At 40.3% G+C, this 13,425-nt stretch overlaps 1 protein-coding gene across 1 annotated transcript in view; it reads left to right on the forward strand.

Moving 5' to 3' along the window:
* The window catches only part of LOC111673455 (glucosidase 2 subunit beta-like), a 119,648-nt gene that overhangs the window by 43,122 nt on the left and 63,101 nt on the right, over positions 1-13,425 (forward strand). Inside the window, exon 10 of the mRNA XM_023431211.2 lies at positions 4,946-5,015. Within this exon, the coding sequence (XP_023286979.1) occupies positions 4,946-5,015 (70 nt within the window). The remainder of the gene's footprint in view (positions 1-4,945; positions 5,016-13,425) is intronic.

Below are 13,425 nucleotides of genomic sequence, written 5' to 3' on the forward strand. Positions count from 1 at the left end.
GCGGGAGGGGGACCAGGGGAAGAAGGGGATAAGAGAGAAGAAGTTTCTCACAGCTGCCCAGCCTGAGGCCCAAAATATGTGGCGCTTTTCCTCATCACCGCGTCACCAGCCATCCGTTCTCGCCTGTCATTATTTTACCTCTCACAGAGCACACACGCCGTCTCTCAGGCACACATATGCGCACTTACACCACCACACACTGTCCTTGCGCTGCCTTGATCTACTCTTAAATGCTGCCAGCATCGGATTCTCAAATATGGCCAACTTAAACAGAATGGAAAAACTCACACAACAATTTTTTGTTGATGAAAGGCGCTCATTAAATTTTTATACTGCACGATTACTCTATTACATTAGAAGTGTGGAAAGTGTTGAAGTGGAAATGTTAATGAATCAACTGCGCCCAGTTATTGTTAAATGCTCTCAACCCATTTTTAACACTGGTATCAAATTTTGTAATTTTGTTAATTTTGTACGGGAGATGAATAATCTTTCAAAGCACATTTGGCTAACAGTAAATGCTGTACTGACCAACAACATGAAAAAAGTTTGAAAATTAATTATTTGTTACTTCATGCAAATGATAGCAGTTTTTTTGTGGAAACCTTGCAGAAATAACTGAGAAAGAAAAACGGTGAGAAAAGTGCTACTTTGTACATTTTCCTTTAAATTGTTCAAGAACAACGTAAGTTACTTATTTGCTTGCTAACGAGCGATACTGCTCACTAGTTTGCGAGTGTTGACACGCTCGCAGCTGCAAGCAAGAAATGGCAGAGGTGGTTTTGTGAAAATTGTTCACTTCCAGTGAGCCTTAATCATTAGGGATCTGGTCACCAGCATTTATAACAGCAGTGTTGAGCCAAAGTAGATTTGTGCTGAGATTTTAAGCTGTGAGGTGACCTTTGACAGGCAAATGTGAATCTTTATTTCTTTTAAGAATGAAGGTGGTCTTTCTTTAACCTTAACCAAGTAGCTTTGTTGCCAAGTTGAGTTGGCAGATCAGAAAACGCTCATGACTTGTTCTTGGAATAGTCATAAGGCTTCAGAAGTCACCAAAAAATAATTTTCTACCAATAAATATGAGGACTTGGTGTGCTGATTGTTTAGGTCCACTCAAGGTCTACTCAGGGTCCACATCCACCCTTCTCGCTGCACTCCCGTCCAAAAGTTAAACTCTGCAAAGGCTTCCACAAATGTCACAGGCAAGTTCAGTTTGCATTAGCAACAGTGTCACGAAGCAGATGAGATTCTGGAGGCTCTGCAAACACTGTGCTCCTGCCACCTTTAACATTAAACTCTGCCTCTGCAGAGATACCAGTCATGCAATGAACACTGCAGTCTCCACATAAACCTTAAATTTGACTTTAGAACAGCTGAAGCCTGTGTGTTAAATTGCTGCACTGGCCTCTCTCAAAATTAATAGAGAGCTGTTGGACTTTTATACACTGAGAGTTGTAGCTTCATGGTCTGTGCCATCTGTTGTATTGGACTTTGTGGCAGTAACATATCCATCAAAACTCGGTCTCAGGTGAATCTTTGACGACCAATCCATCAACATACTTTCACCTTAGCCAGACATCACTGACTGGCTAAAACAGCGCCTGTAAGACACTGGCTGTAAATAATCAGTCATTGCTACATTTTATGAGATATATCCACCCAGTTCAAAACAGAGGGAAGAATATTGAGCAGTAAACATATATAGAAAGACATGTATGGCCCGCAAATGCAGAGAACACACGTGAAGTGCGTTCAAACAGACCAAAAAAAAAAAAAAAAAAAAGCATGTGACACATTAAATATTAAAAAAATATTCTGTAAAATATGACACGCTCACCAACTGAGCATGCTGCTGAGGGAATTCAACATAACACACATAGAAGGAGGCCGTGTCTCTCCTACTTGGCTGTCATGAATATAGGTCTGCCAAACTGAGCAGCCAAAAAAACAAAAAAAACAAAACACAGAAAGTATTACGTAAGTTAGGATTCTCTGTGATTTGAACCTTAAGTCGGTGCACAGGCAGCATCAGTTCCTCTGATGTAAATGTGTATAGCCTTCAACTCCCTTGGAGCTTTTAGTCATTTATTTTGATTAGGGCTGTATTTATAAGATAAGTCTCTTAAGTAAGTCGCCTGGGAAGATGGGTTGGCGAGGACGGTAGTGGGGGATCAAAATGAAGTCTGTTTGATGATTATAAATTCAGAAATATCTGCTTGTCAATTAATTAGGTGCTTCCTGGGCATGTGTGCCCCTCTTTTCATTTACTGGGCCTCGGCTCTCGGTGGACAAATACCCGCGGTGCACCCATTGTATGTCTAAGCCGTTACACACATCTCCGGCAGCTGGGGAACGGAGAATAAAGATCCTTCAAAGGCAGACAGTTTTCAAGAGCAAGCCTCTGTTTTTCTATGCTGGCTGATTTCTGGGTGCAGCGTATGAGGCTGCTTGAAGGCTTTACTCTGCTGGTGTCTCGTTCTCAGACGCAAACACGAACTGGAGAACTACGTGGAAATGAAAAGATAGGTAGACCATGAGGACTGAGCTGCCTCCATTATTTGTGCCTCGTGCAGCGCATCCGGAGATGTGCAGAAGACTTGTCTTGTTGAGGCCACTCTGGCTAGGTGAGCATTGACTATCATCATGAGGATACTTAAGTTATTTGCAACCACGCTGTTACACAGTAATTAGCTCACATGTTGGTGGTCTGTATCTCTGTCGAGAAGGCATGGCAAGTTTAATAATTGCACCTTCATACTGTATAAGTATTTTATGTAAAGGTAACGCTTGGTCATATTAGGATTTAAAACGGTGGCATTTTGTGGGGAAATCAGTTCATTTGGGTTAAATTGTCACGTTCAGAGAATCAGCTCAAAGAGACGAATGTTATTCTGTCCGAATATTTGTTTGCAGACATTTATGTGACAGGAGTCGGTGGTACAAATGCGTCTTTTGAATAAACCTTAACATCCGAGCTAAGCTCACAAGCTAATGAGTTTGCCAACAGAACAGTAGAAAGAAAATAGATGGAATCTCTGGGGGCTATTGTGACTGACTACAGTTAGCGATTAGCTCTCAAGCCGCAGCAGTTGACCAGCTAACACCATGTCACCAAGCTTCCAGCCCTGCCAACTTTGCTTGAATTAGCAAATGTTACTTCTTTGTGGTGTATTTGGTGATTTGGCAAAATCATTTTCACTTTGGCAGTTGAAGATAGTTAAGTATGTTTTACTTAGATAAATCTAACTGAAGGTGAACTAGTTTTCACTTGGAGTTAAAAAAAGTTTTGACTATTTGGGATACAAATGCTGGCAAGAAATGCCCACATTTTAAGTTTACACTTTTTTTTACGGATTAAACAAACAAGATATAACATGCTAATGAGTGAGCTTTAGAGGTGCTGATAAGTAGGTTTTGTTACTGTTGCACAGAGCCAGACTAGCTGTTTTCACCCTGGTTCAGGTACATTGAAAAAACATCAAAAACACAAAGCTGGATCAATACGAATTCCCCTCCTGTTGTCTAACCAGAACTAACAAAACGTTTTAAATTATTATTTTAAAAGACATGTCTCATAGAGTAACTCAGTTAGGCCTACGTGATTCCTTAAAGCTACAATATGCACGTTTTTGAAGCCAAGCTTATCCTAGCATGAGACTCGCATGCAAAACACTCTTCCACCACTTCCAACCCCTCTCTCTCCGCGCTCCGAGCTTGCTAGCCTGTGAGTCAGCCATAGTGACGTCTTCCAGCAGCTAATACTAGCTTGAAGCCTTGTGCGAGAGGAGAGGTGGAACAGAAGGACGTTCACAAATTGATTGACATCTGTGAGCTCCCACCACAGCGTTTGGCCTTCTCCGATTGATTAGACCAGTTCTCCACATCAAGACATGTTTTGGAGCTTATTTCAACCAAAAATATTAGGGAAAAAAAGTTACTGTTGCTTTAAGGGTTTTCTATCGTGCGCGACCATTTCTCACATTTGTATTCAGTCCGGTCTTTTCCAAATATTCTGAACTGCAAATACTGCATGCAATGTCACATTGATCCTAAGCAGGTTTTTGTTCTCTTCAGAGGTGGTGAGTCACATTGCATTTGGCGACGCCTCTCACTTGCACAGTTGAGTGTTACAGTCTGGTTTCCATTGAAAGAAAAAATAACAGCATGTAACATGGGACAAGTCATCAAATCAGACTTATATTTCCGCTGCCCCATATGTGGGAATCTTGTTATATTCAGTCATCCTCAGCCTCATGAATGCTACAGGAAGAATGGATGTTTTGCACAGTTTTTTTTACTGTTCTCTTAAAACAGAAAATGCCTACAAGCATCAACAAAAAGATATAGCACAACAGTGATACGCATTTTTCTAACCTCAGGTAGATTCCCAACTACAGATAAATTTCAATATTTTGATATTTGGTATATCAATATTTTACCACTGCGGCTTAGCAATCAGCAATATTTACTCTTGTAATGATTTAGTGATCATTTCCCTCCAAAACCTTCCACAAGGTGAGGATACAATGTGTCTTGGATCTTTCTAAATGATTTTGGCGTCTTAAAAGGAAAATTAAAGACCTAAAATTGTTTTGGCTCTGCCTGCTTTTCCCTTGTGACCTAAAACAGAACACTAGCATCCAGGCATGTTGTCTTTCATCATTAAACTGTCTTTCAAAGGCTCCAGGGAGCCTCCTAGAGCACAGAAAGGAACCTTGTATTTTGCAACATCAAGCGCACAGTGTCTGCTGGGAGGCGCATATTAGAGTCATGGACTTGTGCTGAAAGGATCTTTTTAAAATCACTTTCTCTGTCCCACACACACATACATGCGCACTTTTATTGTCGCTGTATACATTAGTGCAGGTGATACCCAAGGTCTTATAAGTGTATAGATCTTTGACCTTGTTTTCTCTCCCTCTCTGCTTCCATTATCTGCTTGTAGATCAAAGACACACATGGTGCACTAGACAGTCTTGTCGGTGAAGATTCTCATTTAATGGCAGCTGACAGAGGTAAGTTATTAAACCTTACCGCCATCATCTTTACCCCCACTGCTCTTGTGCACCTGCCTGAAATCCCTCTTTGCTGCTTGTCATCAAGACATAAGATCAAGTGACATTATATGCCTGTATGTGTGTGAAACTTTTTGATTGTGCTCAAAGCTAAACACCAAGGATGGAACACACACACTTGTTCATGGCAAAAAAAAATAAAAAAATAAAAAAATAAAAGGGCTCACCTATGAGAGAGAAGAGTCCAGAACCACAAAAAATGATTGCGTTATTTGGAAAGTATGGAGTGGCGAGATGTAAACATACAAACATGCAATCAAGACCATCTTCTTACTCTGTAGGATTACGTCTAATTAAATCTTAAAAAAAACAAACTCATATTACAAGCTAATAAGGTCTGATTCACTGTTAATCAATAGAGAATAAAACAGAATAAAACGAAGCACTAGCTTTCGGAGACCCATTAGATGAAGAAAATGACACAGGTGTTGCATTCAGTCAACTTTGAAAACGACACAGATAGAGAAGTGGTAGTAACAGGTGGTCCTATTTGAGTTCATTGGTTACCATCACTATGCAGGAAACCGAGCTCTAACCAGGCAGTGCGACACTCACACAAGCAGAAATGTGTTTGTAGTTATTTTTGTAACGGTTTGGTTCTGGTTTTTTATCATCCAGTCTAAATTTTCACAATGCATTAAACATGCATAAGTCTGATGAGCTTTGACAATATGCAATAGGCCGCTTCCTCTCCTCTCCTGTGATTAGCATTTGAAAATGAATCAATAAGATTTTTGATAATTTATGAAGAGATTGATATTTGTCATGTAGAAATGCGTTTTTGTTATTTTATGCTACAACTGGGCAAGGCTCCAAAGTCCAAAATGTACAAATTCTACATGTAGTGGCTTACACTGAACAAAAGAAATAAAAATATAAATATTTGAATAGATAAATAAAACAATCATTCTCTGTAGCGACAGTTTGTAGCAGTAGCAGGCCCAGAAATGTAGCAATGTGCCAGAAAAATGCATGGAAGAAGACCACTGTGACTGCCAGCTACTAAACATGGATGTACCGTAAATAATGCATAATAGTAATGAATTGAAATGTCTTCCAAAAATTTGCTTTAGAAATGATTTATAAGGAAGGAAATGCATTCAACATGTTTATTAGGCTTCAAGGATACCCACAATGTGTTTTGGTGAGTCTAAAAATAGCTTTGTTTACAAAAAAATAAAAAATACACAAGTACAGATCTTTGGTGCTACTGATTCATATGGATGCATGTGTTATATACCATTTTTGAATATTTGATATCCCCTGGAATGTTTTCTGAAACATAATTTTGTGCCTTGGAAATGTAAAGGCACAGGAGCTGAGAGGGAATTCAACAGCAAATTTAGCTACCCAAAATATTCTATTGAATAGAAGTACAGTGGCATACCTAGAAGCTTGGCTATTGTGTGAAAATAACAAACAGATTATCCATGCATAAGAGCGCTTTGTTTACCATACCTCCTGCGCCTATTCCTTTGGCCATAGTTCCAAACAAATCTAAGGGAGAATGCACTTAGTGTAGATGTGGGGCTGATGCAGAAGAGTGTTTGTGCGTTTCATGTTTTGTTTTCAAGGTGATGCAGCTAGTTTATTCCCCCTTCACACCACCAGCATATTATCGCGCTCCAGCTGCTGTGGGGAGACAGGCCCTGGTATTTATGGCTAGCATAAAAAAGTGTGTGCATTCCCTGTCACCTTCCAGCTCGAGATTTACAGCACATTTGACAAACACACTGAAATAAAAAAAAATAAATAAATAAAAAGAAGTGTTCGATTTGTATAGGAGTTTAGAGCTTGTCTGTTGTGCATGCTCCCAGCGGATTCTGCTGTTAGTACATGTGTGTGCGCATGTGTCTCGCTGTCTATGTACGCCCCCCCGCTGTGTGAGAATGTGTCGATCTGTCTGCCTGTGTGCGCATGTGTTGTGTCTGTGTGTCTGTGTGTGTGTGTGTGTGTGTGTGTGTTTTTTGCGTGTGCAAGCGAGTGTGTGCACACCGAGCCCGCCTGCTCTGAAACACCAGCAACAGATAACAGATGGTCCCCCTGCATTAGAAGTGTTTTATTTCCCTGCGGAAGCCAGATATGTCAAAAATAAGCATGTGCAACATTAGTCATTTGGAATATTCATGCCCCTGCCGTCCGATGGTTTCCTTTTTCACAGCCAAAATACCACCAGCCCAATTCTCCTAAGGAAGTGAGGGGAATAAGGGGGAGAAGGGAAAAAGCAGTCATCAGCTGAACTGATGGGGGAAAAGGCTGAGGCCTACATGCGGCTTTAATGGGGGAGCTTTTTTTTTTTTCCTCTACTGGCCGCTTTTTTAGCACGCCAGCGCTGTAATTAAAAAGCAGTCTACAGTCTGTAGATGTAGATGTGTTCATATTAAGAAGCACATCCCCCGGCCCCATTAGAGACAGTGATGTGAATATGCACACACATCCATATGCCAGTCTGGCTGTACACGTGTACACACATACACACACAAAATGGTAATTTGCACCCCCGTTAAATAACCTCGTCCATTGGATCGAGCTTCTTTTGCATCTCTTATAGACTCATCTTGGGGAGTCCTCTCCTCTCCTCTCCTCTCCTCTCCTCTCCTCTCCTCTCCTCAACTACTTATCTTATAATTTCTCCTCTCCACCTCCATCTCTATAACTATCTAGATTCTCTGTAGCTTCAGTCTCTTTAATCTCCACCTCCTCTCCTCCCAGTCTTTCTACCCCCATCTCCCACCGTTGAGTGTAGCTGCCATCCTTGTCCTCGGTGGCGGACATGGACATGCATCATTATCAGGCCTGATTAACCATCCACGTAGTTGGCAGTCTGGGCCCCACCAGGGGCCAATGGCATGCTTTTCCTACTGCTGAAAACATGAATTTTGAGCAGCACTTTCTCACTTGCCTTGGTCCCTCATGATCAGGGTTAATTCGTGGCAGCATGTGTGAATGGTGTAGCAAAAGAAGAGCGGAGGCAGAAAAGGAGGAGGAAAAGCTACCAAACAGTAGTGCACTGCTTATCGCAGAAATGCAATATAATTTATTCAGGAATATGCAAATCCAACAATCACTCTGCCTTGTTTACCGAAGGGACCTGCTGATTCAGAGTCTGAAAGAGAGAGAGAGAGGGAGAGAGAGAAACAATTGCAACCATAGAGAGAGAGAGAGAGCGAGAGAGAGACATACAGTGAATGCACAAAAGGCAGCCACCAGCAACCAAATCAGTGCTTTTCCTTAGAATCAGGAAATGAAGGGTGTCGGGCAATTTCTTGGTTGTTTCACAGCTTCAGAAACCTTTAAATTTATTCTGGTGAGTCTGGATTGTTTACGTAAAGAGCGACTGGTCCTGTGCAGTGTGTGTTGTATATGTACTTACTGTATAATGCCTACAAAGCATTAAATTGAGTTGTACTATAACTACCAAGATGTGTCTGTAGCACTGAGAAAAATATTGTAGTTAGCACAGAGGTAATCTTGTTTGCTTATCATGCCACCTGTCGCTTTATAGTCAAACAGTCCCACACAGATAAATAAATATTAAAAACACACACTTAAACTGAAAATCCACATGTCCCAGTATATTAGTATATTATAAATCTTTTTCTCTCCTTATAGGGTTATAGGCTTCATGTTTCTGATGCCATTGTTTCAGGCATTAAAATGTCCTGAACCTGTGGATACTTGTTTTACATCACAGCAGTGGAAGGCGTATTAAAAAAAAAAAAAAAAAAAAAAAATCCAAGGTGTTGTAAGCTGATAAGAGTTGGGCTACAGGGATATCTAATGATGTTTGACTGACACATATGAATCAGGAGTTTTGAAGCGGTCAGCTCAAGTAGATAAGCTACTGAAAAAGAAAAGTGAGTAAATATTTTCTCTGACAACGAGAGACCTGAGATCCTAGAAGAGGTGGTTAAAGAGATTTAAAAAAAATTGTTATTAACCGTGAATCTGCTTTAATATATCACGTGCAATCATCCAGTGTCTGAAGTTATATGGACAGACTTGAAGCTGAGATGAGAAGCTGATAAATGTCGACTGTATTGTAATTTTGCAGAACTGCTCCTTTTCCCCACTGGTAACTAAGAGGTGCACAGTGTTGCATGTCATATTCAATTTTTGCTCTTCATTGTCTTATAGGTTGTCGAAATGGGCATGAGTTGCAGCCATTTCCTGACTACCTGCTTAGAGCCCAATTAGCCCTGTTGTATTGATTTCTCTGCACTGCATTGCATGTGCTTTTCCAGGTGAGTCCCTGCAGCTAGCACCCGTGTATGGAAGACAACAATTATCCCCTCTAACAGAATCTCTGAGGCCACACAAAAGTGAGCAGAGCTCAGAAAATTGATCTCTTAAGGCTTCTGAGCCTTTGTGTGGATGAGCAGACAAAGGCAACAACAACTTGGTGTTGTCTGCTGAAAAGACTTCAAGCTATAATATGCAACCTTTGGATGTCAAAACACTTTTTTTTCCAGGTTATTTTAAGTGAAACAGTGAGAGATGAGACCTGCCCTGTGAAGAGAACATAATAAAGGGCTTATATCATACCACATTAAGCTGGGTCCTTGGGTCCATGTGCATATTAGTATGAAATTGCCTGAAATGGGCTCTTCAAATGGTGCTTGGTAGGCATACACCATTTAGAGTGGCTATGGTCATGAACCAGGTTGTAGCTTTTAAGAACAGGCTTGTGATAGACTAGTGACCTGTCCGGGGTGCACCCAGCCTCTCACCCAATGTTGACTCGGGTTTGGTTTTCATTACAAATATTAAATACAAATACAGTTAGGAAAACTTAAACTTGTTTTGACTTGCTCATATGTGTGGGAGCCCTTTGGCCTCCCTCTTTACTACATCTTTCGCAGATATGCTCCTAACAGAGAAAACTGTTTTTGCAGTGACTGTTGCATTTCCATGACATTTTTATCCATGTAGGTATTCCATTTATTATGACAGAAGCTTTATTGCTTATTTACATACAGTATGCATTTATACAGATTTAAGTGTACAGCACAGTTTTCCCACACTTTCCGATTTTATTTGTGTTTCTGTAGAAGGGGAAAAGCATTGAAATCTTGAGACAGCTAATGACTACACATCAGTCTGTGCTTTTAGCTGTATTTCCACAGATTTGTGAAAGAAAAAATGGTTGGGGGAAATATATTTAGACAGGCTGCCCAAATTACTTCTATATCCCTGTGCTGAATTGAAAGCAGGAATCATTATTACTTATAAAATGAATCACATTTACTGATTTATACCCTTGGGTTTTCTACACAAGCAATTTTTACAAGTTCTTGCACTCATATGTCACGTGAATAACCCAAGTTATTTTTTTTTCCTTTCCAATCTTTTATCCCGCTACTTAAATGGCTGAAAAGTTCTCATTTTTCCTCGGAATATATGTCATATCAACAATGTGATGCTAATCTGCCAGAGTCATACACCCCCTACTCTGCTATTTTTGCAACACACATGTTGCCTGAGAGGTCAGCGGCATAGCAGGGTTCTTACTAGGTCGAACTGCTTGGAGGCAGAAGTTAATTTCCAACTCAACAGAGATAAATGACTTTGCTTTGACCTCCCTTGCTCGCTGGCACAACAAAGACATTGTGCTTTTCTAGGAGACCGACTCAGTAAACATCTTTGATTTAAAAGTGCTTGTTCTTTATTTGTGCTTTGAAATGATTTGATTTGGTAACCTCGATTAGCCCAATTTGGTCGCATTAGGAAGTCAATTTACATGCACACTAATACCTTCGATCTATGTGTTATTAACACTGTGACATTTCAGTTCAAACTTCTAATTGGGGACAAAATGATTAAATTCTGCCTGAAATGACCTGCCATTAAGCCCCTCCCCCCTTACTGTTGCAATGCCCATCTAGCGTTCTGTTCTGTCGTGACGTGTGCAGTTCATAGTGATCTCAGTGGCAGATATACCATGCAAATTCATGTTTATACAGAGAGAAACAGTGAGTCCTTGATCTTCCTTGACCTTCCATTTCTCTTACAATTACTGTTTTTATCAGCCACTTAGCTAATTAAGCTACAGTTACATCTGTGATTCGGTTGAAAATGACGTCTCGGGCTGATGTTTCAGTGTTTTCAGTTGACTTGTTTAAAGATAATAACTTTGTAAAAAGAGTTAAATATGCACAAAATATCACTGCATGTAACTGCACCAAATGATGTAATAAGAAAAGGTTACTAGTGTAGGTAGCCAAACATGATAGTGATTGCATACCAGAAGGAGATAAACACACTATTGTGTCGAATCCTTGGACTGTTGTTCTTGTCTTGAAAGGCTGTCAACAAAAGACACCGTCCCCCAGATGATTTAAATATTCAGTCACATGCACACCACCTAAACATGCACAGAAATCCAAAGCTCAGCAAGTCTGCTGTGTCCACTGTAGTTATGTTTGCTCAGCTATGATTAGATGATTGTTGATTAGAGGGGGAAAGGTGTATTCTGTGTAAAACAAACTCAGTGACAAACACCGGATTTGCTCCCTTCTCTTTGAATTGTTCATCAAAGAGGTTCTCCATCCAAGATGGTCTCAGCTCCGGGTGTGAAAGACGTCACTTATTAATAACCACGTTACACCGTTACATTGATTATTCAGTTGAGATGGGTTCTCAGGACCTTTTGTATCTAAGGGTTTTAACATAATTTGGTGTTCATTAGTTTCCTTTTTCTCACGTCAGCTGTCAGCATTTCTGCTCAGCATACTCTATCTTCTGAAACATATTTAGATACCTTGTGAGAGTGTAAATGTTAATACAGAGTTTAATTGACACCACAGTTACTTCCAGTTCTGGGATTACAGCTTGGAAAAGCAGAGTTATTGTTCAGTCTGTTGCTGTATGAGGAGAAATTCACTGACATTCATTTAAGGATTCTTAAACTTTTTTCAGATAAGATGTCTTCTAAGATTTCCCCAATTATAACTTGCACTCCGGGTATGTGCATATCTTTGCTGAATAGTTATTTGTGCTTTGTAAACCAAGAGTCAGCTGTTGGTTTGTATTGTTCAATGTAGGCAATATGCAAATTGACATTGTATTATTTGGAATATTTTCATACAAATATGAAGACTGTGTTGTTGCAGAACATAATAGAACATTGAATGCCAAAAATCTAGGCAAAAACTGCAGACTGAATTCATTTCATTTCCATTATAATCATTTTTTTACGTGAAAGTAATTTTATAATATTTTTCAGACAGTCAGGTCCGGCTTCACTAAGTCTTACTTCAGATACACATTGTGCAGGTGCACTGAAATATTTCTTAGCAGCTGATAAGTAAGAAAAGGTGCATATATAATAAATAATAATGCAATAATAAAATCAACAGTTTCTGCTCATTGTATATGAGTTTAATTGTGAGGATTGTTTTGGATTCTTTGTGCTTCTTTGTGAAACGGCCCCAGTCACTGATTATGATATTTCCAAGGACAGCCAAAGCAACGTGAAAAGGTTCCTGCGACCTGTGGGCCCTTATTGACTGCCTCCTATTTCTTCCATTCTCCTTTCATTGTGTCTGCACCCTGTCTGACCTTCCATTACAGTGCACACTGAAGGCATGTTGCAGGTTCATTATATTTTGCCAAGAGCTCAAGAAACCAACCAATTCTCATATAGTGGAATTCCACATTGTGCCTGGTTTGGTAAAACACAACCTTTGTGTGCACTATGTAGATATGAGTACAGTATGTGGACACCAGGTAACTCTTGAGATTAGGTGATGATACAACACCTGCCTTAAGGCCCTCAAAATGTCATCTGATATTTTTCTGTAGCAGTGCACATTCCGGAACTAATATGCACTGCAATGTATCAAATGACCGCAAGCCAAATGACACATAATAAACCAGAGGCTTTAGGGGCCCCTCGGGAGTCTGGGCGCAGGGACAGTTACTTACTTTTCCTGGTTGGTAAGCTAGCCTTGCAGGTTGCAAGCATAAACATGAGGTACTATGTGTTGTGGAAACAAACACCTAAACCGGTCAATGTAAGACTGTAATCCTGCAAGAAATTTCAATTTTCGAATCCTCAGTGGAATCGCCCCTTACAACCATCTCCCTCGTGGAGGATACTGCGAAAGCCTGTCATCTGATACGCAGCTCACTGTGAACTCTTGGATGTGTCTGGCTATATTTAACACAGAGGGTGTACATGCTGTAAGTGACCATTATGCTCTCAATTATCACCATGTAAACCCCCCCACCCCTACACACACACACACACACACCCTGCTCACCATGCTATTAGGGGGACATACTTGAGGCTCACCCACACAGTTCACCTTCAGCCCACATTTGGCAGGTAATGAGCTTGACGGAGGAG

This window comes from Seriola lalandi, unplaced genomic scaffold (assembly GCF_002814215.2).
Source record: "Seriola lalandi dorsalis isolate HSWRI2012SDOR001 ecotype SW California unplaced genomic scaffold, Sedor1 jcf7180002054919, whole genome shotgun sequence".
Classification (NCBI taxonomy): domain Eukaryota; kingdom Metazoa; phylum Chordata; class Actinopteri; order Carangiformes; family Carangidae; genus Seriola; species Seriola lalandi.